Raw genomic sequence first — 25,964 nt, 5'->3', positions numbered from 1 at the left:
AATATTAATTGCTCCCTAACGATTATGCTGCTTTGACTCATCTCCAAGAAGAAATCCCTCAGGATATCTTTGTGCTGCAACATGATACAGCTAATGAAACCATTTTATCCCTAACATCTTTAAATTCTACATTTATTAAGTGATTGATGAGAATCCGGGGCCCTGCCCTCTTCCGACTGTCAGTCCTCTGAAGAAGCACAAAAACACGAGTATCAAATAAGACTGCATCTTACAAGTCACCTGTGAGGATGGTGGTCATGAACTGGAAGGTAGAGAAAATGCACATAGCCTGCTCGAGGTTAGCATGGAGAGTTTCCATCGCTTCTCATGGTTACAGCATCCAGTGGAGTCAGGATGCGCGTCTCTGCTCTGAAGCAAGAGATAAGAAAACAGGCTGCAGAACTAACTGGCTCATTGCACTTCTGTGCTGTAATGCACTCTTCCTTTCGAGGCTTTAACTTAGCTTAGTCTCTGGCCTTTTGCCTTATATCCAGTGGGATGTCTGTTCTTACGCGGGAAGCACAAGGTGTCCGAGGGAAATGCCAGTCACGAGACCTCGTGTTCCCTTATACATGGGAACGGGGCAGGGCAGCGAGGGCCGATGTGCATTCACAGGACCTGTGAATTTTTTTGTCACCCTTTCCCTTAAAGTTTTGGTGTTGGCTTACCTGGAGCAAGAGCCGCTGGCTTCTGCAGCATGCATGGCACGGCTTCTGCCCCAGAGCTGGGGAAGGCGGTACAGTCTCTGCAGGGAGTTGTCTCTAAACTGTCTCTGCTTGCTTCATGTGGTGCCGGCTGCTTTTTAAATAAATGATTGTATTGGGTCATTATAGGAGTTCCTCTATTCAATTCCTTCTACAGAGAAACTCATTTTCCTGAAATTGCCTTCTCTCAGCTCTATAATCATTACACAGCAAATTGCCTCGGGAAAGGGGCTGGAACAGGGCAGCGGCCAGCTTCTGCTTTGCGTGTGCCTCCGACACAGGGGGAGATGCATTGGGCAAACCTGCGTTGAGCTGCCCCCAGGGCCGCTTCTGCCCCGGGAACCGCAGGCTGCAGCGGGGATGCTCTTCAGGGAGGGAGCCTGGCCCAGGGCGGGCAGTGCTCAGCCGGCGAGAGGGGGCACAGGGCTCGGCATGCAGCGTGACCCGGGGGGAGCTTCCCAAAAACGTTCTCTCCCGCTTTCAGCAGATGAGGCTGCCCATGGTATACATCCTTGCCCGAAAGCTGAATCTATCAGATTGATCCTGGTGTAATGGAGCAAGGCTGAGAAGCAGGCAAGTACTTGCAGTCAGCCGAAAATGAGGTACAGGCGGCTTCAGTCAGAGCGAACCTCCGAGGCCAACACCCTTGCTCCTGGCAAGGGGCTGTCTGTCCAGCCTTCCAGGCGGAACGGGAAGGACGGGCTATCCTGGCATCTGTGGAAGCTTTTAGGTTGCCCCTTTCTCTCCTGCCCGCAGCAACCTCTGGGCTTCTGAGTCAGGTTTCGGAGCAGAGCCAAGGCACGGGGCAAGGTGGTCCAGAGCGGGTACCGGGAGCCGGCAGCTCTGACGGGGGCAACTTACTCTTCCTTTCTGGGCATTAGTGGCCGTGTGAACCAGCCTTTTCCTCTGTGAGTCTTGAGCTGCTTAACATTTTTTCCCACAGGACTTTATTCACTGTCTTTGGGATGATCGCTTCAACAACAGAGGATATGAAATAAACCATTCCAATATGGTGACAACATGTCAAGTTTAGAATAACAATTTTTTACTCCATGGAAATGTCCAAATAGGACTAGATGTTTATATGAAATATGGAAAGAGGTGCGGTTCCATTAAACAGCCTAAATGCACACGGGATATAAACTATCTTCCTTCACGTCAGTACACCCCACTGCCTGAGGTTAAAAAGAGTCTTAGTGAACAATTTCCCATTATGAGGTTTGGGATATTGGCCTGTCTTGGAGAGAAGATGCAAGGTGGGAGGGATGGTTAGTCAGACCTGATCTGGCGGGTCTTATTTCTTACAGTGATGTGAGTGCGATGTTTTGTGAGTCTGAGACTACAATTGCCGTGACTGCGATGGCAGGTCTAGGGCCAGCTGGTTTACCCTCCTTCCAGAGAGACCTAAATCCTGCTGGAGATGGTAATAAATGGGGATGGGCAAACAGTGGTGAAAAAGGGTTAGGAAACACTTGGGGCTGTGGGGCTTGGAAGGCTGCTTGGGAGTTCATTATTAATTTTTTTTTTTGGACCACAGCATCACTGCTGGGAAAACACAACCCGGACGTCCAGGACTCATTATCCATTATGAGATTTGGCAGACTGCTACCAGGATTAGGCAGGTTTTAGGCTGCTGCTTTTGGCCATTTCTCTCATTACAGGCTCACAGCAGCTGCCTTATCTCACAGAGAGCACTTTTATTAGATAGGAGACTAAAGGGAGAAAGAGAAGAAATGAGGTAAGGAAGGAAATGGTCCAAGAGAGGGCAAGAGGCTCGGGCAAAGTGATGTCCTGAGGCGGTGGCCACGCTGCCTCGCTCCGTCTCGTGAGAGCGCCCTGGAGAACTCTGGGCACAGCCCTGTTAGGCCAGGCTGGGAGCAATCCAGGGATTTTGTCAGCTTGCCTGCGGAGAAACACAAGTGGGTGCAAGGCTCAGCAGTGCTGCGCACGGCGGCACCCTGGCAGGGCAGGGCGCAAGCCTTCCCTCCCGTGGAGCTCCGGACTTCTCGGGGTTCTTCAAAGCCGCTGATGTGAAAGCTGCTGGGAGCGGTGCCTGCGAGGTGCTGGGGCTGTTGCACTGGCGTGCTCGGAAGGTTTGATTTTTCCCAGGCTCTTTGGTTACTCCATAGGAGCGCAACCTCCTGCTGCTGCTTTGTCCCATGCGGTCCGGGATGGCGGTGCGCTGGGGAATGCCTCTGCTCTCCCACTTGAATGCGGGGCTTGCTCAGAAAGCGCTGCGCTCCACCAGCTCCCCTTCACATAGTTTTATGCCACGATTTGTACCAAGTGGATGGAACAGGCAGGAAACTCTGTGAACTCCAGCTAGGGGATTAAGTAAATGATAGTTTCGCATTGACTGCCCCCAGCTATTGCGGGGCTTTTTGCTTTAGCAGTCTGGGAGTATGGGATTGAGCGTGCTTTCATCCCAGACCAAATGAATCCTGCCTTGTGTGATGTTTACTTGGCTGCTTTTTATTGGGTCTTCTCTCCCTGAGTCCCTCTGGGGTAAGTACAGAGATTTTTCAGGCTTCCAGGGTTTTGTGTTGGTAGCCTGCAACTTCACACTTCAGTGCTTCGTATGTAAGAACTTAAACACTGGATCTCCCTCGGAGGACAGAACAGGAGCTCACGTATTGTTTTTCAAAAGGCGAGCTCGCTTGGCAGCTGGTAAGCAGCAGACACCTCAGCTTGGCTGCAGTCTGAGGCACCGAATCCAGCAAATATTGCTGGGAGCTCCCAGCCCTAATTAAAACCGAAACACTGCTCTGCTCCTACCAGGGCCGTCCAGCTGCGACGGTCGGAAGGGGAGAGCTCAGACTGCAGGAAGGAGTTTAAAACGGCTCCTTGAGACAAGAGGCAGAGCCTGCATCAACAGGAGAGGTGCTTTAAATCCTGAGCAGTGAAACTGCTTTCTTTTTTCTAGCACTGTTTGGAGGCTTAAGGTCCCTCTGGCCGAATCCCCAAAGAAGAACTCAGCTTTTGTGTGCGAAAGGGTGGAGCGATCTGAGCACAGGCCAAATCAAAGAATTAAAAGTAAGCGATATTCAGCAACAGGCTGTCAAAGCTGCTCCGAAAACTTCTTGTATCGGGCGTATGGGCTAAAATTCGCCTCAGGGTGAAAGCTTGGCGGGAAGACAGTAGTTCTCGATTCATTTGTCCCGTGCCTAGCACAAAAGGGCTCGGCTTGTGATGCTGCCACAAAACCCCAGGCAGCAGCGGCAATCCGTACCGTCCCTGGTAGTGCGGAGCCCGCGGGCTGCAGCACCCGGGCAGCCCCTTTCCCCAGGCTGCTCTGCAGTCCTGTCAGGAACGGGCTGCGAGACCTGTGGAGCAGGGCACCCGCTGGGAAGTGGCTGGCTTGAGAAGAGCCAAGCTCTGGGCTTGTTCTGGATTCATATCCCAGCTTGGAAATGCCCAGCAGCCTCTGAGTTGGGGTTGAAGCAGAATGCGTCAGGGTCTGGTGTGCCTGATGCAATTTTATGTGCTGATAAGTGACCTTTTCTTGCTCATCTCAGTAGAACTGACTGAATAACTAGAGAGAATTTTTTGCTGCTTATTGCACAAGTTTGGACTATGTCATTTGACAAACTGTGGGCCAGATCTTCACGCTGCTGTGCGTAGCCGTGACTGTATCTGCTTTGGTGTTACTGCAGTGTGAGCTAACCTCTGGCTGGGGCTGGGAGCTGTGCTCCGCTTATGACTCTCGGGTGGGAAAGGGACAGCTGTTTCACTGGGAAGAAGTTAGAAAAAGGAGAAGGGAAAGGTCCGGTGCTTCACAGCATCTCTGCCACTGGCAGCTTGTCATGTAGGACACGGGCATTCAGCGGCTGTCAGTGTCTGTAATCACTGCTGCTTCTCTTCTCGTTTGTTTTTCTAAAGAACCATAGAAAAATGACGTTCTCCTTCCTACCTCTTACATCTGTGTGTCAGTGTTTCATTTTGAAAGCGCTCTCGTTTTAGTCACCGTTTCCTCATTGCAGGCGAGCAGAATTGATGGAAATATTGATCTTCTTTTAATGAGTCTTAAAAGAAAAAAAAGAGCGTGACTCAGAGTAGTGAGGTAGTATAGACTGATTGTACCTTATTTTTTAACTGCTACTGGTGTATCTTTGTGGGATTTGCTCTGTTTTATCATTTTCCTTGCATAGACTGACACTCGCTCATTGTGTGGTGTTGCTCGTGGCGAAGGTGTTTGCGTTCCGCCGGCTGTGGTCGCAGCCTGCATCTTCATTTCGTGTTTGGACGGGTGGCTTTGCGTGGAGCCCCGGGGCGTGGGATGCTCGGAGGGGAGGTGACCCGACCTGGTCCTGCAGCGACCTTGGGCCGGTGCTTGGCAGCGGGGAGGGGAGGTCTGGGGGAGTCCTTCCTCTCCCCCAGCCCCAAACAGGGCAGCTGCGGGCAACGATTCTCAGGCTGGTTTCCACACGCCTGGGCGGTTTCCCACTGGTGCTCCCTAAGTCCTCCAGCACCATCTACAGTCCTCCGCAGACCGAGGAGATGCTCCAGTGCCACCAGGTACAGCCCCACCACGACCGGGAAGGGGGCAGCCGCTGGGCCAAACTGTGATTTGGGGGTTATTCGCAGCCCTGTCCACCACCTCTCAGCTTTCTGATCTAATGGCTAAATGCAATAGAGAGCCTGGAGAAAAAAAAAATCCAAGCCAAGCAACCCTCCCAGTTTTCATACCAGCTGAGTGCCGGTCTCCAGCAGCGTTGCAGCACCCAGCACCCGCGGCGCTGGCACATCCACCTGCACGCCAGGGCACAACAGCCGCACCGGCTGCTCGGCACGACTTGGGTCAGTGGCACAACACACGCAGTGCTGTTGTTCGGCACCGCAGAACCTCGGCCTGAACCTGCAGGGCAGGGCTATTGTGGAATAGTCATAGGAGTTTCCTTGAGTAAGGAGCACTAAAAGTTCATCGATGGTTTGAGCAACAAGCCACCAGCCGTATCTTTTGACAATGGAGAAGTAGGTAAATAAGAAAAGTCTTGCTTTCATGAGACAGCTATTTAAGTCTGCTTCAGCTGCCTTTTGTTTGTGAGTACCGCTGTCAGCATGTCTCCATCTCATCTCTCCTGGAGGGAAAATTAGGCTTCTAACTCACTTCCCCGGAGAAGGCTATCGTAGTACTTCTGCATGGGGTATAGTCAGCCAGAAAACGGCCAGCATGGCCGGTGAACTGCCAGGGCGGGCAAGGCTGTGTGGCGTACTGGTAGCCTGGGGCTCTTCACAGGGGCTCCGGACGCTGCTGCCGCACCAGCAGTGTCTGGTGGTGGAGGTGATCTCCAACTGCGCAGCTCACCACACTGGTAGGAAAAGCGCCTCATGCCCCAGCGTGGGACAGCCAGGACCCGAGCCCCGGGTCAAAAGTCTTCCCTTCCCACAGGGTGCCAGCCAGGCATCGTTCAGCGACAAAAATTACGTGGAAAATCAGAAGCTGAACTGAGAGCTGCAGTTTGACCTTTATTGCTCTTTGTGTGCTACAGCCAAAAGACCACGGGGAAAGCCCAGCACCCGGGGCAGTGGTCTCCCTGCACATGGGGAGGGCTGTGCTGAGTGATGGGGGCTCACCAGCACATCCCTAAAGCAGCTTGTGGGCAGGAAAGTCACCCTTTACATGTCACAGCTGGCAGGCACTTGGCTTGAGATGCAAGGGTGATGAAGAGCAGCTGCAGGCTGTCTTTTCTGATCTTTTCCCAGCTTAGGATGCTTTCTTTGTTCCCTGTGGTCTTGTGTCTCTGAACGTAACCGCTGACATGGAGCGGTTGGCCGGCAGCCTTCTGCCAGGGTCTGTCCGTGCCTCGGAGCCCGCTGCTGGCCTGCAGCCCCCTGCTCGCACCGGTGGCCCGGGGGCTGCTGCTGCTCCTCACAGCGCCCCGTGTTTCTCACACAGCAGCTGAGTAAAATAACGGGGGGGGCAGCAGGTGGAAGATGGGTTTGAGAGCTGCGGCAGCTCAACAGCTGCTGATCTCGCTCGGCGCGCACCGGGGATGGGAGCGTTTCCCCGGGGGCTCCCCAGCCTGGGCGGCGTGCTCCTGGGAGCAGGGGACGGGAGGGGGGCTGCTGCGCAAGGGCCCTGGCAGGTGGAGAGGGGGGGCCCAAAACAAGGAGTCCCTTCAGCGTGGCCGCGGCACTGTGCGGTGCGCGCGCACGGCGTCGTGCCGGGAGCGTGCGGAGGGAAACCCGAGCTGGTTGGCAGGAGACCGTGTGCTCGGCTTCCCTGGCTCAGCAGCAGCCCGAAGTAGCAGCTGCCCCGCTCCTTGCTGTCATGGTGAGAAGCGCTTCCTCGCCTTGCCCCACTGCTGCAGCAGCCAGCCTGGCAGCGGTGTCATCGCCTGAAGCTTGTCCCCTTCCCCGAGCCCTGGCCTTTGCTGATCGGCTCCCCGGGACTCCACTCCTTTCCCTAGAGCCCAGCCTTCCCTGAGCAGCTTCCCGACAACCCGCCTCGCGTCGAGGACGCTGTGCAAAGCCGTAAGAGCCCGACAGCAGAGCTGAGGAGGGACGCAAGGAGGGCACAGGCCTTCCCAGCACACGGTGGGTGAGCTGCTTCTGGGCTTTGGGAACAGGGGGGGCCCTCCCAGTCTTCACCTCCCGCAGAATTCATGGCCTTAGGTCACCTCCTCCTGGCATTGGGGAGAAAGGATGGGCTGAGTCCTAGAAATGGGTGAGTAATGATGCGGGGGCTTCACCGGGGGGTGATACGCTGCGAGAGGCCAACAAGACCATGTCAATTCTCTCTCCCTCTCTCTTTCTTAAAGATTCTGCTAATGCAGCTCTCAAAACTCTCTGCACCGTCAGGAGGCTGTTCCTGCTGCTCGGGGTGGCCGGGCTGCTGGCGGGGGCAGCAGCTGGGGCATGGCTCCTAGGTCAGTGTCTGCTGCGGGCAGAGCCCAGCCGCCGGACGGGCGAGCGAGTTCGGGGCGCCGGCGGCAGTGGGAGCTCCGCGGTCGGGGCGTGGGACGGGGGGACGTGGCTGGTGTGGGCTCTGTGGCCAGTTGCTGTGGTCCCAGCAGCAAAGCTGCAGCCGTGCCCATGGAGAGGCTCATCACCTCTTCCAGTGGGCATGCGGGATCGTTCCCTATACTGTGCATCCTCAGATACTGTCCAGGCTGTGTGAGTCCACCTCCCCCCCTTCTGTTTCCTGAAGCAAAACACCTGAAGAAGCCTCAGCCAGACCAGGGCTTCACCCCGCTGCAGCAGCCAGATGAGACCCCATGGTGCAGTGACGGCGAAGAGGACGACCCTGTGGTCCGTGGGGCTCCCAACAGAGGTTTACATCTTTGCTGCCCCAGAGGGTGGGGAGCGGGGAGCAGTGTGCAGGGCCGTGCATGCAAAGGCCAGCAAGAACAGGAACGGTGCTCTTTAATAATAAATATGCTGATCCACTAGCTTCTTTCAGCTGCATTTTCCGATTGTTTTGCTTTGCTTTAAGTCCTCCTGCATTGCCCAGCGTTGCAGCTTCATTGCATGGAGGGATCCTACAGCAAAGGCAACTCTTGCAGGGCTCCTTTGCATGTAATCACTCAGCAGAGCACTGAGAATATGCGAATAGGTTCATGTATAGTTTATAATTGCTTCAAATGTTTTTTTCTGGGGCTTTGGGGGTTTTTTGCTTTAAATGTGCATGACCTTCCATTGTGCTGGTCCTGCACAAAACACTGCAAGGAAGGGAACTTGCAGGTTGTCTTTAATGGAATGGCTTTAGTGTCTTTCAGAATAAACGTGGCAAACTCCCTGCTGGAAGCACAGGTGGAAGGGCATCCTGGCTGGCTCCTGGTATGCCATGAGCACTGGAGTCTCTCCCTGGGCACCCTGCTCTGCCGGCAGCTCGGCTATCTCAGGTGGGCATGGCAGAGGCAGCCGCTTCCACCCCTACTCGCCCTTTTCCCAGGGGGATGATCTCGGCACAGCAGGCGCCTGAAGGCTGAGAGGTTTGTCAGGGCAGCGGTGCCAGATCGCACAGCTCCCAGGCGAGCGGAGGGCGGAAAGGGGGCTCGGGCGGGCACGGGGACCTGCGAGAAGGGCTGCAGAAGGTCCTTCCTGCCAAGGAGGTTCATTCCTGGCTGCCGGAGCGGCAGGACGGCGGACCGTTGTTCCCGGGGCAGGGTTAAATTCCTGATCCCCCAGCAGGTCCCCAGCCCTTCCTGGGACATTTACTGTTGCTTCTGCAGAATGACCCATCAGAAAGGAGTGAACCTGGCCGATGTCAAAGTGAATGACACGCAGGAGTTCGTTCAGGTGAGACCCCACCAGGAAGGCAGCCTGGAAGACATGTGGCAGGTCAGGTAAGGGCAGCTCTGGGGGGAGCAGAGTTTGGTGGGGCTGAAAAAAACAGGCCTTTTTTTTGGGCTTAAAAACACAGAAAACTGTCCTGATTTTTGTGTAGTGAGGATCCCCTTCGGGGACTGCCGCAGCTGCCCTGGAGCTCCCTAGTGCCCCAGGGATTTTGGTTCATGTGTATTCTGACCAGAGGCTTATTCCCGCGCAGGAGCAGCTGTGAATCAGGTCGCGTTGTGGCTCTGAAATGCTCAGGTGAGTGCCTCCGAGATCTCCACCTGCCTCTAGCAGTTTCTTCGCTCCTTCTCCACCTGCTTCCCTCACCCTCCAGCGCGAGGGTCCGGCAGCCGGAGCTTGACCTAAGACGTGCTCCCGGCTGCCTTGCAGAGTGCGGACTGCGCCCCGGCCCTGCGCGGGTGGTTGGGGGGGCGGACGTGCCCCCAGGGCGCTGGCCTTGGCAGGTCAGTGTGTACCATGGCTCCCAGCACCACTGCGGAGGCTCCGTGCTGGCGCACGAATGGATCGTCACGGCGGCTCACTGCGTGCACAGGTACCGCCGGGCTCTCCCGTGCCCAGCCTCGGCGGCGCTGTGCATCTGCTCTTACCCCCAGCCTTGGCGCTTGTTGCCCTACAGCAAGAGGCACTCTGTATTTCTGCTCAGTTACAGGCGGCTTCAAGCCTCTGCCTGGCTGGTCTTCGCAGGCATTATCACCCATGGCTCCATCAAGCAGGAGGCTGGGGTATCAGTAGAGAAAATAATCTACCACCCGCTTTATAACGACAATACCCTCGACTACGACATTGCTCTGATGAAGCTCCAGGTCCCCCTGAATTTCTCAGGTAAGGTGCTGTCATGATGCTGTTGTGTCCTCCTCCCACCTGTGGAGTTGTCTGTCTGATCCCACCATTAAGAGATGGCCAAAAACCAGCCTCAGAAGAGGATAGATTTAGATGAGATAGAAGGAAGAAATTCTTCACCGTGAGGGTGGTGAGGCACTGGCACAGGTTGCCCAGAGAAGCTGCGGATGCCCCATCCTGGAAGTGTTCCAGGCCAGGTTGGACGGGGCTTTGAGCAACATGGTCTAGCGGAAGGTGTCCCTGCCCGTGGCAGGGGGGTTGGAACTAGATGATCTTTAAGGTCCCTTTCAACCCAAACCATTCTATGATTCTGAACCTGCCATTTCAGAGCAGCTCTTTGAGGATATCCAGCCTGGCACCCGGGAGGCAGCATGCACAGCAGCGCGGTGCTTTCAACTATGCCAGAGCTGTGAATTACTGGGAAAAGGCGGCTGTGGGAGCTGAAGTCTCTGGAGTGCCAGGCCCGAGAGCCTTTTACTTCAACATGCCAGGCCGAGTGGCTCTGCAGGCAGATAGCTCCGCAGCCCTTCCCTGGCTGCCCGCGCTCAGCGCAGCACGGAGCTGTCCCCGCTGGCCTGGCACTTACCCCGTCACCTTCCTTCTTACCAGATGCCATCCGTGCTGTGTGTCTGCCACCCTCCCGCCAGGACCTCTTCCAGGGCACGCAGTGTTGGGTCTCCGGCTGGGGCTATACCAGACCAGACCAAGGTAAAGTTCCCATCTTGTTCCTGCCGCTCAGCACTGACCAGAGGCTTTCCCCTTGCTCCCCACTGGCCCTGTCCAACCCCTTCCACGCCACACATGATCTTGCAAATGCCCCCTCCCGCCTTCATGCTACCCTGGTCCAGCAGCTCTGCATCCCATATCCACAGCTCCTTTGGGCCTGGATGTATTTAATACCATGCGGTAAGCCCATCTTTCCCATCTTCTGACTTCTCCAGCTAGTGCCCTCCTCTTCCCCTCTTGCTCCCTGCAGGTCTTGTTTCCCTCTTGGCTTCTCTTTCTCCCTCCCCAGCACAGGTTACCGAGACACTGAAGGAAGCGCTCGTTCCCTTAATCGGTACCAAGAGGTGCAATAGTTCGTGCATGTACGCAGGCGAGCTCACTGCCAGGATGCTGTGTGCCGGCTACCTGCATGGGAAGATAGATGCGTGCCAGGTAACAGGAGGGAGCAACTGGTGTGTGCTGGGGTGCACAGCAGGTGTGGAAAGGATGGAGACGTTGTACGTCCCTGTTATGCTCCAGCAAATGCTGGGGTTTGTGGCGATAGCTTGCAGTAAACAGTCTGTGCATGGTAGTGCTGGGCCCTTGCATCTCGCACTGCAGCGTGGAGCCCGCTGTGCCTCGGTGTTGGGCTGAGCTTTAGCTATCTCTATAGAAGGAACGGGGAAACCTTGCAGGAAGGCAGACACTACTGGTACCCGCATTTCAGCTTCTTGTATGGCTGATGGAACAAAGCCGTGTGGGAGAAGCCAGCCTGATCTGCATCCCAGCTGCCAGTGGGGCACAGCTGCTCCATTAGTCCTTGCTGTCTTGCAGGGCGACAGCGGAGGGCCCCTGGTTTGCCGGGACGAATTCACATGGCGCTTAGTAGGCATCGTCAGCTGGGGCCAGGGCTGTGCTGAACCCAACCACCCCGGGGTTTATACCAACGTGGCTCAGCTTCTGCCGTGGATTCATCGCGTCACTGAGGTAAGCTGGAGCAAGCAAAGGCGACTGCGCAGCCTGACCTACAGCCACGCGTGTTGCACAGACAAATCCCAATGCCAGCATCCCATTTTAACTCTTTCCTTCACTACCCTACACTCACCCTTGACGCATGAACCTCTGGAACAACCACCTTTATGGTACTGATTCCTTTTTTTCTTTCTGACTAGATCTACTAGAAACAAGGCAAGGAGAGACTTCACGAGAGACTTCACACTTTGCCCTGTCCGTGTAGTAAGTGGAGAATGGTGCAGGACTAATTCATAGGCTGTTACTATAACCCTAAATCTCCAGACAACACTAGAAAATATGCTCAGTATAAATAGTTTATTAAAGAAAATAGCAAATTACATTTCTGTGAACATGGGAAAAGTGGTGTTTTTCAAAATACGCGGTTTTTTGGATTGCTATGTGTAAAGAGGCAGGGGATCCCATGAGATACAAGTGCTACAGGAACACCCTCAGCCTTCAGATAAATTACTTGGAGGGGAAGAAAAGAAAGCCAGAGTTTTAAGTGGCAGTCAGATCTTGCTTCAGTATCTCCCTTCCTCGCTGCATTCCCACATGCTGGACTCAGTCTAACTGCCAATTTGACAGCATTTTCCCCTCCCTATGCCAGTTAAAGCCAGAGACAGAAGGGTCTCCTCCCCACCCGCCATGGCTGTTCTCAGCCGACCCAGCAGGCAGAACGGCTGTTTGGTTCTGCAATGACTCGGGTGCAATGTGAAAGCCAGCTGTGGGTCAGGCCCTGCACAAACGCTTGGAAACGTGAACAGAAATCAGACAAAAGTGCAAACAAAATGGATACAACAGTAGGTAACACATGAAAGCATTAAGTTCTACGATCGAAACTTTTGTAAGCAGGTTGTAAGCACTACATAGTAGGAAATACTTTGTTCCACGTGGGCAGCAACTGGCACATCTCGGCCCCTGGGCTATGTTTTAATGAACGCTCTTGGTGAGCTTTTAAATTAAAAGAAATGTACATTTCTCAAAGTCTCAAACATAGCCTTTTGTAACTTAAAAGATAATGCTAGGAGTCCGCACTTCATTCCCTTTTTATATTCATTTACGTTTATTCTTAAAGGACAGGAAATTTACTACTAGAAAGACAACAGATGCCAGAGCCACCTAGTGCACACACAGCAAAAAGGTAAAGGAAGGAGCTGAACTGGCTTCTGCAGTTGGCAAAGTGAGATTGAAAAATTCAAAGTCAGTTTTAAGACATTTTCCATGAGTACTAAAGCCGTGAGGAATTTTGCCACTTGTGCAAAACCCTGTGACTTGATAAACAGTTCACTCAGAACAGGATCTCCTCCTCCCCCACCCCCCCTAAATTTTCCACTCTCTTCAGGTCTGGTCTTTGGGGAAACCTGAGATGGGAAAGGGCAAAATTTGGCACTTCAGCATTCTTGGAAGGATATCAAAAGCTATCAAAGTCTGTGGATTTCGTATGTAATTTGCAGGGACAGAAGAGGGAAGACACAAAGGGGCTACACACCCCTTGATGTAAAACTGCATAGGTAAGATACGCTGTTGAGAAATAAAAATCCCTCTACAAGACCCTTAAGCAAGCAAGCTTGAGATGACATTATAGTGCCTTGCAGGAGAGGCCCACCTAACAGCAGTGCCTGTTCTCACAGAGATGTCGAATACAAGATTTGATTTATTTCCTCATGCTGGGCTTAACAGGAAGATGAAATCCTAGAGAATGGAAATGAGCAAACATCACAGAAAGCATCTCCTCTTCACCAGGACTGTACACCCACCAGCTCCTGAAGGAAAACTTGGATCTGGGCAGAACACCCCTGGGGAGCACGGCAGGTGATTGAATTTTCAGGCCCAAACTCTGCCTGCCTGGCAGATGGAGCACAAGCAGTTAGTGTCTGTGTGTTACCCGCCTTTGGTTTTTCTGGTCCCAGACTCACAGAGCCATCGTCTTTGCCCTACAAACACTGAGATAGGAAATGTTTCTTCTCCCTCAGTCAAGCCTCCAGGAAGCACTTACCTAATGCTAAGCTTTTTTTTATACCAGTACAAATAAGAAGGGTCAAATCCAAAAGTATTTGAAAGACTCAGTTTGCTCTTGCTTTGTCAGAAGGTGCAACATGTAGGAGTAAACACAGAGTTACTTAATTTTGGCCAGCGCTGCTGCTCTTCTTTCTGTGTTCTGGAACAAGGCTCGGATCAGACTCTTCACTTCGGCTGCAGAGAATTCAGCTGCAAGAGGCCCCTTCCCATCCGCCCACCTACATGGGAGAAAAAGATCTTTATTTACCCAACTGCACAGAAACATCATGTTAAAACAAGCCTTCCGAGCACTCGTTACAGTAGTAAGTCTGAAGGCAAAACAAATCCAGTTAGCAGCCTATTAGCTGTATGTAACTTGAGTCCAGAATTGTTTAGCTAGGCATATAAAGCAACAGGTTGTGAGGTGACTTTTGCACTTGTTACAAACAGTACCTTTTCCTCCTCCAAAATAAGCCTAAAGCCTGTCTGCAAAATTCCCATTCACCTCCCAAACAGAAAAGAAAAAGTGGTTTACGCCCAGGTGGAAGTAGAGTTGGGAACCTTTGGTGTCTAACACGGTTCCTGCAACGAGCAGGGCACAGAAGAGGAACTGCCTTCCCTATGTGCTTTCTCCACGGCTGGTACCTTTTCAGTTTAGGCTGTGGAGGACAACATGTTTTCTTGCCATTCAGACATATGTGTGAGGCAGCTGTGAACAGGGAATGTCTAGCTTCTGACAACTCGTGCCAACTGAAGTAACAGAAGTAATTATGCAAATCCTCACAAAGAATTCAGATGAATCCCCCTTGCAAGTTAAAAGAATCAAGAAACAGCATCTAAAAAGCAGAGACCAATCATGTGGAACGACTGCAGCAGCAAGGCATAGCTAACATCAAAAGCAGCAGGTAAAATGCTAGGCTGCTTACTGTGAAATACTTCTGAACTTAAAGAAGCCAAGGGGGATGCACAATCCCTCTGTGGGTGGCTCTCCCGTGGCATTTGGTTTTTTACCATTGCCTCTTCCTTTGCAGGAGGCAGCCGAATATACGAGCAAGCTTGAAAGGGACTATAAGCGCCCCACCAAGAAACAGCCTCAGGAGCAGTTATCTGAGCCATGCTAACGGTGATTGCCTTGCGTCTGAACAGAGTGCCCGGGAGTGCAGTGCCCTGCTGATGTCAGACCGCTTCCCAGCCCCCTGTTACTGGGGTGAAGAACCAACTGAAAGGGAAGAAAGGAAGACACCTACTGATCTACTATTTCTTGGAGGTTGGCTTGCAAGATGATCATCAGCTCTTTGAATGTCATCCATTTCTGCACATAGACTGGAACTTCCTCTTGGTATTTCTTATTTTTGTCGTCTTCAGGTAGTGGGGTGAAAACTTGGGGTCCTTCCTCCACCATGGTCCTACAGAGGGAGTACAACCTATCTGCATCTTCTGCAGAGATATCCTAGAATGGAACGAATGTTAACAGGGGAGCAGTTAAGTATATTTTTGGAGTGCCAAGCAGTAAGTGAAATGAAAAAAAAGTGGCTCTGTGTGAAGGTGAAAGCAGTGGTTTAGATCACGTTCGGCATTCTCAAGCTAACATAACTTATTTCATCAATAGCTATTTCAGCAATTGCCTCAGAACAACAGTTGTGCTTCTAAACAGTGTAACTTAGTGGAATAGCAAGCATTTTGCTGTGAAGCAGAGGTGTTACGATGAGGGTCTGAACAGCTTATGAGGAAATTGCTCGGGCATTGCCAGCCCAATGATGAAAGCCAAGCTTTTTGGCAGGCACAGCCTGAGCAAGTGTCCCGTAAACTAGCTGTTACAGGAAAAGAGGACTTCCTGGCCTAATGCACAGTGGGAAGGCTCTTTGGATGTAGTCTACATCTGGAACAGATGCAGTAACGTATTTCTATCATTTGCTGAGAAAACATTTTAATTAGGAAATGCAATAGGATAGTTGTACTCTAAGAAATGTAATGGGATAGTTGTACTTGACCCAACACAGCCTGACAATCGCTTAAACACAGTACTGGGAGTCAAATGGAGATTTAAACAGGTAAGAACTTCAGTTTGAAATGCCACAGGTATTTTGGCATCTGGTGCCTAGATAGGATGGAGGGGTTCATTAGAGATGCACAGATTGAAAATGCATCAGAATAGATGGAGTTTGAAACAACAGTTAACTCCTGTGCCCTGAACAAAGAAATTGATTCACAGGAATGTTTATAGTAGGAGTGACACACCTAAAATCAGATTAAGGTGAAATTACGGCCATTTCCCTGACTGTCCCCTTGACTATAGAGTCATGGTATTGCTGTAGGAGTATATACGGTCTCAACTGGATGTGAGTTATTGGTATCTTGAACATTTCTCATAGACAGGACCACAATTATAACTTCTGTGAAAGATAACTGTTCCCCTGAAACCTGATCTTGGTAAGAATTTCTAGAGGTGACAAATGCTAGCTGTTCACACCACCCTATACCTGGCCTGTCCACCTCATGCAGTTACCTCTAGGCCAGCAATCCTAGTGACAATCTCTGTGAGAGCTGTGTTCAGTAAAGTCCCCATAGCCTTGCAGTATACGTTCACGGGAAGGACGTCTTGCCAGACTTTTCCCAGTCTTTTCAACTGATGCAATACCTGGAAGACAATAGCTATGTGTTATCTGCATGTTAACAAAAAATATTGAGAAGCACCAAATGATAAGGCGACTACACATAGTTAGAAACCAGTTTGAAAGAAGCAAAAGGCACTGAAGTATCCTGCTATTGCATAGACAAGACATTCCTGGGGAAAAAATGGAACATTTTCAGCTTGTGTTAAGGATCATCAAAAGTGTGACAAATCTTTTCCCTGAAAAATTTAAAACATTATAAATACACTATAAAGAAAAGTTCACGATTAAGAAGCTTTTCGTTTCAACTTGGAGCAAGAGGAACTGAACTCGGTATGCTTCAATTTTACAAAAAGGCACAGCCCAGGGGAAAAAAAATCATGCCAGAAAATCGTTGTTTTGAAAAGTTCCACTCTGCTGAAACACTGCACAGTTCTCAGGACTGAGGTTACACACTGTACCTTCCCAAGGACAACATCTGCAGACAATGGGATATTTGGCTTTGATTGCCTTGCTTACCTGCCTTATTGCTTTGTTTGCTGCACAGTAATTTTCCTCATCATCCATATTAGAAAAGTTCCTGGCACTTGACAGCCTCTCCAGGATTTCTCCTTTCTGCACTCGCATCTGGGCCAGAAAACACTCCATTCCTTTAGGAGCAAAAACAAGCAGAGAGAAGCAATTAAGCAATTATTAAATTTGCTCTGCCAATTTAGAGACTGTAAGTGCTGAATAATGAACTTTCTATAATGTTTTATTTTTGAAGGAATTTCCAGTCTCTAAGCAGTCTCACAGAGCCAATTTTACCAGGCCTAGTCACATATTCGGTAAGCTCTCAGGCAGCTTGCATTGCTACAACGCTTTTGAAAATGAGCCGAGTAGCAGAATTAACTATGGATTGCAGGCTCCTATCAGGCTCATACAAACTTATCTCAAACTTGCTTCCATAGAATAAGCTAAAGAAAAACATCAGAGGACTGAGTAGCAGTTCCCAAAGATATGAGTGCTGCAACATCTCGCTGGATGATGAACTGTTCTTGGAACTATGCGCTGGACAAGAAGAGTTGGGTTTAAAAACATCAAGACCTAAACGGCCATCTTGCTTAGAGTCATAACACTTTGTCAGACTTCCCAATCTAGAAAATGTCTTTGCTACTTGTCCAAAACTCTTAAATAACAATCCGCTGCTCGAGTCAGTAGCCACACTTACATTAAATCATTCAGCAATCAATGTCAGGACTAATCACCATGTCATCAATCAATACATTTCGATACTGAAAGGTAAAATTACCAAGTCTCCTAAAACCAGGTACCAGATCTACAAAAGTAGCTGCTCCATCGCACAGGATGTTAGTCAGGCGGTATCGGAACTGGTGTCCCAGGGTGAGCAAGTGGTGAGCGATAAACATGCAGTTGTTGTGGTGAATGGCTGCCAGCTGGGGTAATTTCTGAAGGTTCTCTCTGTCCCAGGAAGGAGGAAGAGAAAAGGGAGAAACATATTTATTTAGACCTGGCTCTGATTAAAAAAATTGTCATGCCTACCTGAGAGAACCTCACTGTCTGTCTCAGCCAGATGTTGCAAGTAACTAACTGTGCGCAATGCCTGATGAAGATATCAGTCAGAATAAAAGCATTTAACTTCCTGTCACATCCACACAAGAGCTTACAGGAAAGGAGTTTCATGGCTATTGAAATGGCACTTTGGCCTTCGAACCGTGTGTTATATCCACATTGATTCTAGCAACAGACTTTCAAACAGGAAGATACTTTGTCATAGCATGATGGTGAGGAAAAGAGAGAGAAGTCCTTTTCTGTAATACCCCAGTGTTCTCTGACAGAATTGTACACTTTCAGTCTTCATTGCTGCTCTTTTTTACAGGGAAAACATCATGAAAAATGTCTGCATCGGACCTGGAGTCAAAGTTACATGGCTGGATTCAAACACAACTGTTACAAGAACTGCAACTATCTCCTTGGTCATAAGACTGCCAACTCAGAAACTCTCAAGCACCTACTTTGCAGCAGGTATGATTTAATGATATATTAAGAGTACTAGCTTCTTTCCGCTGGAGGAAGCCCTTAGTAATCTCTGGCTGTGGTGGACGAAGTGGGGACAAGGGGGGCTGTTCCAATAGCATTGTTCTCGCTCCAAAACAGGCCCTAGGTAAAAACACACACACACGCACACGCTTACTTGTGGTATGTTGGCACTACATCATAGAACAGCTGGAATATATTCCGCACGGAGTAGAAGAGCTGTATACAGCTACAAGGAAAATAAGGTTCATGTTAGTTTGTCAGTGAAATTCACATCTTGTTCACAAGTGACCCTCAAGCTTCTCCAAAACAAGGTTTTATCAGTGAAGTACTGGCACAAGGGGTAGATTGTCAGGATCAATTACGGTGATGTCAACAAAGGCAACATTCTGGAAAATTCACAAAGGCTTCTCACAAAAGCTGTGATGACCTTGTAAGTTCAGTATGGAAAAGACAGGCTTCAGACCACCTGTCAGAAGGGAGATATATGAAACCCCAGGAACAAAGGGGACAGTGTCCTTTCCCCCACCAGGTGTGCGTAAACAGTCAGCCCTGTCCCTACCAGGTACACTGAAGGGCATTCAGTACCCAGGCAACTCTCCTTCTTCAGGGTTGTGGCCTCCAGTTTTTAAAGCAGACTGTATGTGGTTCCTCAAAATGTTTAATTGTTTTCTCTGAAGAGCCCTGTCAGATGCAGAGCTGGAGTTCTTTGCTTTCACCAGGCACAGAAAGCACGAACTAGTCTCAGAACAGGTGCCATCACTTACCATTTGATTTGTAAAAAAAAGACGGTTTTGATTTTTCTAAACAACTGACAGGTAACGTACGATAAAAGATAGAAGTGAACGCTGCAGTAGCATTTCTCCTAGCTAAAAGACTGAAGCCATGAACTATGTTGTGCACACTAGGGAGTTTACCATGTTGTCACTGCCTTAACAGCTAAAATACAATAAAGTGCACCTGAACGTTTCCTGAAAACATCAGTCCGAAAGGCAGCTTAACGTAGGTGTTGCAAGGAACATAGTCCGCAGCTGTTCCTGCTGTACAGTCTACTACACGAACGCAGGGAGTAATTTTAATGACTGATTCTAATTTAAAGCATCTTTTGTTCTTTTAAAGTTCTTTTAATCTATTAACAGATGCTTGGTGTTGCCAAAGGCAGTGAGTATCTGACACCCAAGAGTTACCCGCTGATACATAATTCTTACCACTGATCTGTGCTGGCTGTAGCCTCCAAAAGCGTCTGATAAGCCAGCTCCATCAGTTTCTCCACTGATGAACTGATGCGGCACGTGGGCAGAGAAAACGTGTACTGGCTCAGTTTAGTCTCGTTCTCCAAATTCACCATGTCGTTATGCAGAAGTTTAGAAGTTTTTTGCATTTTTAAGTGATCCCCTGCCCCAGGATCAGGAAGCCTTGGTAGGGCTACGCAGGAATCAGGTGTGATCTAAGGGAAAACGAGAGAGAGAGGTATAATATAATTTAGAGCCCACAGAAAGGAGACTGCACAAGGCTACAAAACGTTGAATGACAGATTTAAGACTCAAGATAAACACAAGGCTGCAGAAGGCCCCTCAGACTGCTGGAAGTCTCCTGGCTTATGAACAACACAGCAGACCACCAAACAATCTACATAGCACTTGCGTGCCTAGAAGCAACTCTGTAAGTAATCCTCTAATTTTTCTTACGCTTGTGACACTAGTCAGAAAAGCCTATGCAAGCAAACTTCAAGTATTTTAAGAAACATCTTGTTAGTGAAATAACCCACTTGAGCACCATTAGAAAAGGCTTTGAAACTGTTTGCCAAGATCCCCAAATAATCAAGAGTACTCAGTGTTCCACAAAAAAAGGACTCAACTGTTCTAGGCAAGCCTTCTTCAAGAGCTAAGCTATTTTTCCACGTAGAAAATCAGTGTATTGCATCAATAGTCACCTTTACAGTATTGTGTATTTCGGAGGTCATCAGGTTTCTGGCTGCCACAATCACATCCTGGCACTTCTTGTTAGCAAAATGGGAATTGACATTACGGGCGTATTTCAGTAAATCGGTGGTGTCTCCTTTCAAAAACTGCATGCTCTTCAAGGCTTTTTCAAATTCCTCTGTGGATTTAATCACCTGACAAGAGCAGACATGTATTCTAGGTTAACATGGTTTCCTAAAATCAAAGAATAAAGTTAAAGTTGGGTATAAACTCTTCCACTCAGCTGAAAGCAAAGGAAGAAACTAGGTTTTAGAGGGTGCTAACCATCCAACAGCTTTTCAGCAGTCTTTTGGAAAAAGCTAACTCAGCTGGGGGCCATGATCGCACAATAATACGGTGTTTGAACTGCAGGTCTGTTCCCCCTGTCTGTGCTGGTAACCTAATTCAAAAACCAGAGGAGCAAGATGATCAAATTTCATTACTGTGGGCTACCTGGGGCAAAGGGACTGGGAGGTTTACTCTACAACTGCTTCTGTTTGAAACAGCCCCCTCTCCAGGAAAAGGAGCTTTTGGCATTCTTCCCTAGCAGTAAGTTCTGGTTTATGTATGTAGTTTTAAAAAAAAAAAAGTGGCCTATGCAAGAAACTCCTGTGATCATTAACAACAAATACAAACAGAGCAATCAGTCCCCAGGAAGCCAGCTGGGCAAGCAGCACTGCTACATCATCATCTTCAGCCTCTGTAAGAGGCTCAGACAAGGGCCTTACATCACACACCCTGAAAGTCTGAGGTCCTAGCTAAATATGGCCTGAGTTCCACGGATCAGAAACCTTGCACACTTTATAAGATGGGAAAAACAAGCCACAGCTTAGCTGAGAGAAATACACAGTTCTAGATTAGCAAAACAGAGCTTTTTGTTGAAGCTGGCCATCAGGCATTTCCACAACATGGATCTGAAAGGTTTTGAGACCTACCTCTACGTACTGCTCCAGTTTGCTGCTATTGGTTGGGATTGAATTCACCAGACAGTTCTGAATGAGGCAGTCTGATAACTCCTCCCATATCATATCACCTAGCAGTTCTGCGAGTATAACTCTACACTCCTTTTTATCTTCCGCAGGCTGCTCGAGAGGCACATCTGAATTCAAGAGATCAGAAATGGATTTTAATACACCTGTTTCCTGGACCAGACCCTGCACCAGTTCATTCAGTCCCTCCTGTCAGAGCAGCATCTTTCAGCTGTTCCACAATCTTATAATCGAGGTATTCTTCTTACCCAGGCCATGTGCTGGGCCTGTGGAATCACCCACCCCACCAAAAGACAACGGAATTTATGTGTAAACTGAGCCTACTTTCCCAGCATGTTTATTTTGTGAAATGCTAGCAAAGCCCAGGCCTGCTTCTAGCCACTGGAAGATCCTACACGTGACCAGCCTGACTGAGGGAACTCCCTGGACTGCATCAGGACTTCCACCTTTTAGACCTGTGGCATGTAAAGATCTTCAATGCAGTGACTGGTTCGTAGGAAAAAAACATTTACCAAAAAATTAATTCCTTGATCCCTTTGAGCCAAAATACTTTACTTTCCTCCTTCATTTTCCCAGCTCTGTGAATACTGGGTCACCGCTAAGTCCAGTTTGACAAGGTGCCAAGCTGTCCAAGAGCACAGCACAGCAAGTTAACGTTAAAAGTTGCTTAGACCTTACACATAATTCAATACTGCTTAACAACCAGATATTCTAGAAAGCTTCCACCCCAGTTACATGAACAAGGTACTGAACTCAGTCTAATTCCAAAATGGAGAAACTACCTACCCAGCAGATACTTGTGGAGCACTTCAAAAACAAGCTTGATCTTGTCAAAAACCTCCACAGGCGAGGAATGATCCAAGTTAGGCTCCTTGGACTTAAAACGTAGGATGAACATGTCTGACTGTTCCTCCGTGAATGGCTGAAGAGATGGGTAAGAAATCAGCGGCTTGAGGATGTATTTCAGCAACAACTGGCCTGAGAAATGAAAAAAAGATGTTTTCCAACAGCAGGAGGGAGGCAGTTTGCTCCAGTGAGGCCCAACCATGACTATTTCGGATGTAGAGGTTCTTCGCACGAAATGGAAGAAACACTCTCTTGCTTCGCTGTATTGGGGAACAGCTAATGAGGTCAAACGCTGGGTTTGCTTTCACTAAAGACCATTTTACTCATGTCAAAGGCATATGGAGGCCTACCAAAGAGCAGCATATTTCATGTAAAGCGAAAAACAACTTAAACAGCTGGAAGCATGAAATCCTGTCCTAGTATCTGCCATACTTCCTGATCTATTTTATCAACACCTGGGAATGCTGAAGCCCAGAGGCTGCCTGAAACCAACAGCCTTGCTCTTGGTAGATGAGGAGGCTGTAACTGGAAAAACTCTTTATAAACATCAGACCATGAAACCACACAGCCACAGATCAAAACAGTATACTAAAGTGAAATTTATCCAGGAAAGGATAAATAGTTGCGGATAAATAAAGGATAAATAATATCCTATTAATAAGAACCAGAGCATTCACCTCATGCTCAGTGGGAAACACAAGTCAAGAGAGAAAGAAGTCTTCCAGTGTGCTGCTGAAGTGAAGGGGATCTCGATCCCTATCTTAAAACAAGCCTGAACTCGTATCCACTCAGACTACTTATAGCTATGTTTATCTGGATCCACAGTCCATCTTACCAAAAATTTTAAGCTTGGTGTGCAGCTCTCCGAGGACAGCAAAGGCCTGCAGCACAGAAGCAACAGGTGGGCCAGCAACCTCCTCCTCTTTTGATGGCACTGTGCGTAAGTGCAATTCCGAATGCATCACTGACTCCAGGATGTTGCTTTCTAAAGAAAAAGAACCATCTCTCTGTCAGAGTGCGGTCTGAGATACAGCAGATCTGAGAGGCTACTGCGTTCCTCAGGTGGCAGCTACAGCAATATTCTACCTCTCCCCAGTTCCATAAAACACAGTTCCTGAAAAAGACTGTCAGAAGAGGGTACCGAGTTCCTTGTGTTACAGTGCAGGACAATGGAATGAGAACCAGTCTCTTGCAATGATCCAGAATTTTCATTTCAGTCACCTTGCAACTGAATGACATTTAGCGACAGTCGCTTTCCTTCCCCTCTTCTCCCCGTTTCAAGTCAAATCCAAAGGAAAAGGGTTTTTTTCTTTTCCAAAGGAAAAGTTTATGTTTCAACGAAGACAGCAACGTACAGACTCTTGAGCGGTTCTTGCAATTAGCTGCCTGCGACAAAAGCGGCAGCTCGAAAACCTATCAGAGAAGGTGAAAATGTCCTTAAAACTAGGCTAGTGGGGAAACATGTTCAGGCTGAACAAAAATGTCAGGAAACTCTTCCAGCTACTACATCAAATCGGGTATTCAATAATAAGCAAACTGAAATTTTGGCCCAGGCGACTTCCTCAGGAGCAGAAGCTTTGCAAGAGAGCATCCCTTTTCTGATATTTCACAAGACTAAAAAAGTACTCGGAGGCCAGTAACTGTTTTGATCTCTGCTTCAACGTTTTCTAGGAAATACCACAGATGAGGCAGTCGAACCTTCAAAAGTCTGTTTAAAATCTACTAGCTACACTGGATTGCTTGTGGTAGCACCTAAATACTCCAGAAGTGGAGCGATAGCCGAAGAACGCTGCCACTCGTCACCCCCATTCATTAGGTTACGCAAAGAGCAGAAAGAGCTCCTTAAGCCAACCTTAGTTCAACAGCATTCCTATATTCCCTAGCTTGTAGGTGCTTGAAACCAGGCGTTTCAAGTACTGAAGCAAAAACAGCGAAACAAACTAGAATTGTGAGTACCTTTTGCAGGAGGAAGCTTCCATACAGCCAATTTCTGCCATTCTTCTCCAAGATGATAGAGCATGTTTTGCGTCTGCACTGTGAGCTCTGTGCCTAGTGCTTTCAGGATCTTCAGCTCAAAGCCCTTGCGGGATTCCAGCATTTTCAGGCTGCTTCGTGCCTGGTGGTAAAGATCAAACACCACAATGTGGGTAACTGTTGCTCCTGCTAACGAAAAGCATCTTGTGAAATTTATTGAAAGTGTATTTGCACAATATTGGCATATGCTTAAGAAGTCGTCATTACCTTTTCCAGCTGTTGAGCTGCTGCAACATACCTCTTTTCCATCAATGCAGCATTGTACTCTTTGATAGCTGTATCGAACTGCAACAATCAAACAGATTCATACGTCACTGTGTGTCTGCTATTAGACCACAACTTTTTGAACAACACGGCTAGAAACAGGGCAGCTAGACAGTTATTCAAAAGAGAAGCCCAGAATAATGCCTTAGACTGAGCACCAGAGAGGATGACTACCGCTCCATGATTTTTAAGCCGCTCCCCCTCCTCACCTCCTGTAGCTTTTTCAGAATACTCAGAACCAGTGTGTCTCGCTCCAACTGCTGCTTCAATTCAGTAAATTCGGCAACAGCGACATTTAGATCTCGCTGAACCTAAAATAACAAACTTTTCAGCTCATTTACAGCAAGCAAATGTTATCAGACACCTTTCCTCTTGAAACTGATAGCAATATGAGATTTAAAGTATCTCTGCTACTAGAATAATTAACACTGCTCCGCAACCCCAGATGTTGAAAAATCAAAGAAGCAAAAAACAGAGAGCGGGTCTGTAATGCGGCCTGCAGGAGCTGCTCACGGTCTCCTTAAAGACCTCGGCGAATGTGCACAGCTATGATTCAGGTTCCCGTTCCACCCAAAGTCACTGTGGGACCCACGCTCAGCCAGTCTACTACTGTGCCACACCTTACCGCCATAGGCAAAGCTGATCCTTCTCTCCTTTCTGGGGGAAAGACGTGTGACACAGTTTTCCAGTCCCTTAATGACAGTTCTTTACTTACAGCCCGGTGCGGCACGCACCTCCGCAGCGCGTGTCACCTAAAGGCATTTTTTAGGGCTGATACCACCCAGGGCTCTTAGGATCCCTCCTCCCCCAGTCCCCTGGCCTCACAGCAAGAGGGGGGGCCCTCCAGCTTTGGGACGAAACCGAATGGCATCTGCCACAGCCCCCCGGCTGCCACCTCGTTCTCAATCCCCGCTCTCAGCAGGTCGATGCTGCTGGACAGCCCGTCCACTCGCGACACCAAGTCCTCCGCGCTCTGCATGCTGGGCAGGAACTCGCGGTACTTCTTGTTGATCATGTTGCAGACTTCTCCCTGAAGAAGAGGGATCGCTGGGACGCCGGCGCTCCCGGGCCGCCCTCCCCCGCGCAGCGCTCGGGGGCCCTCCCGGGGCCGGGGCCGGCGGCGGGGCTGCGCAGCCGGGCAGGCGCTCTTCGCCGGCCGCTGCCCCCGCGGCAGCCGCAGCTGCCAGAAGGCCCCAGCGAAGACCTGCCGGAGACCGGCGCCCGGGAGGGCCGCGCCGGCTTCACCGGACCGGGGCGGGGGCAACCCGCGGCGGCCCCGCCGCCCCCCCAGCTCTGCCCAAAGCCCCCCTTGTGCCCCGCAGCCCCCCCCTGCTCCCGGCCCTGCCTTCAGCTCCTCCACGCGGCGGGAGAGCCGCCCGATGCGGGTGCCCAGGTCCTCCTTGTCGAGGCGGCCCGAGTGCGCCAGCACGGCCGCCACCAGCGAGCCCGCCGGCGCCGCCATGGCCGCGCTCGCGCTCCGGCAGCCGCCCGCCGCCGCGCAGCACCACGGGACGGCGCCGGCGCGCATGCGGCTACGGCGGCCGCCGTGGGACAGACTTGCGCGGGCGTCTCCCGCTCCGGCGGGGGGACCTGCGGCTGCTGGGGGCACCCGTGACTGGGGGGGGCTCCATGGGTGCTGTGGGGGGGACCCGTCACTGCAGG

At 50.0% G+C, this 25,964-nt stretch overlaps 2 protein-coding genes across 2 annotated transcripts; one reads left to right on the top strand and one right to left on the bottom strand.

Moving 5' to 3' along the window:
- Positions 1-5,874: 5,874 nt before the first annotated feature.
- TMPRSS5 (transmembrane serine protease 5) lies at positions 5,875-11,728 on the top strand. Its single transcript, XM_059829552.1, has 11 exons — positions 5,875-6,016; positions 7,466-7,573; positions 7,855-8,002; positions 8,879-8,992; positions 9,196-9,239; positions 9,372-9,534; positions 9,652-9,824; positions 10,452-10,550; positions 10,858-11,000; positions 11,382-11,534; positions 11,720-11,728. The coding sequence occupies exons 1-11, from the start codon at positions 5,875-5,877 to the stop codon at positions 11,726-11,728; spliced, it is 1,296 nt and encodes a 431-aa protein (XP_059685535.1).
- Positions 11,729-11,880: 152 nt separating this feature from the next.
- Positions 11,881-25,764, bottom strand: ZW10 (zw10 kinetochore protein). The gene is made up of 16 exons (XM_059829647.1): positions 25,648-25,764; positions 25,198-25,332; positions 24,512-24,613; positions 24,246-24,323; positions 23,961-24,120; positions 22,840-22,989; positions 21,945-22,136; positions 21,105-21,268; positions 20,142-20,324; positions 19,417-19,655; positions 18,366-18,437; positions 17,463-17,632; positions 16,691-16,821; positions 16,066-16,197; positions 14,807-15,009; positions 11,881-13,798 (listed from the first exon to the last, which is right to left on the bottom strand). Exons 1-16 carry the CDS (start codon positions 25,762-25,764, stop codon positions 13,678-13,680), a joined length of 2,349 nt encoding a protein of 782 aa, XP_059685630.1. The 3' UTR covers positions 11,881-13,677.
- Positions 25,765-25,964: the final 200 nt, after the last annotated feature.

The sequence above is a fragment of the Gavia stellata genome, chromosome 26 (assembly GCF_030936135.1).
Source record: "Gavia stellata isolate bGavSte3 chromosome 26, bGavSte3.hap2, whole genome shotgun sequence".
NCBI lineage: Eukaryota > Metazoa > Chordata > Aves > Gaviiformes > Gaviidae > Gavia > Gavia stellata.
Note: the sequence above shows the minus strand (reverse complement) of the source record. Positions and strands in the feature narration are given on the sequence as shown.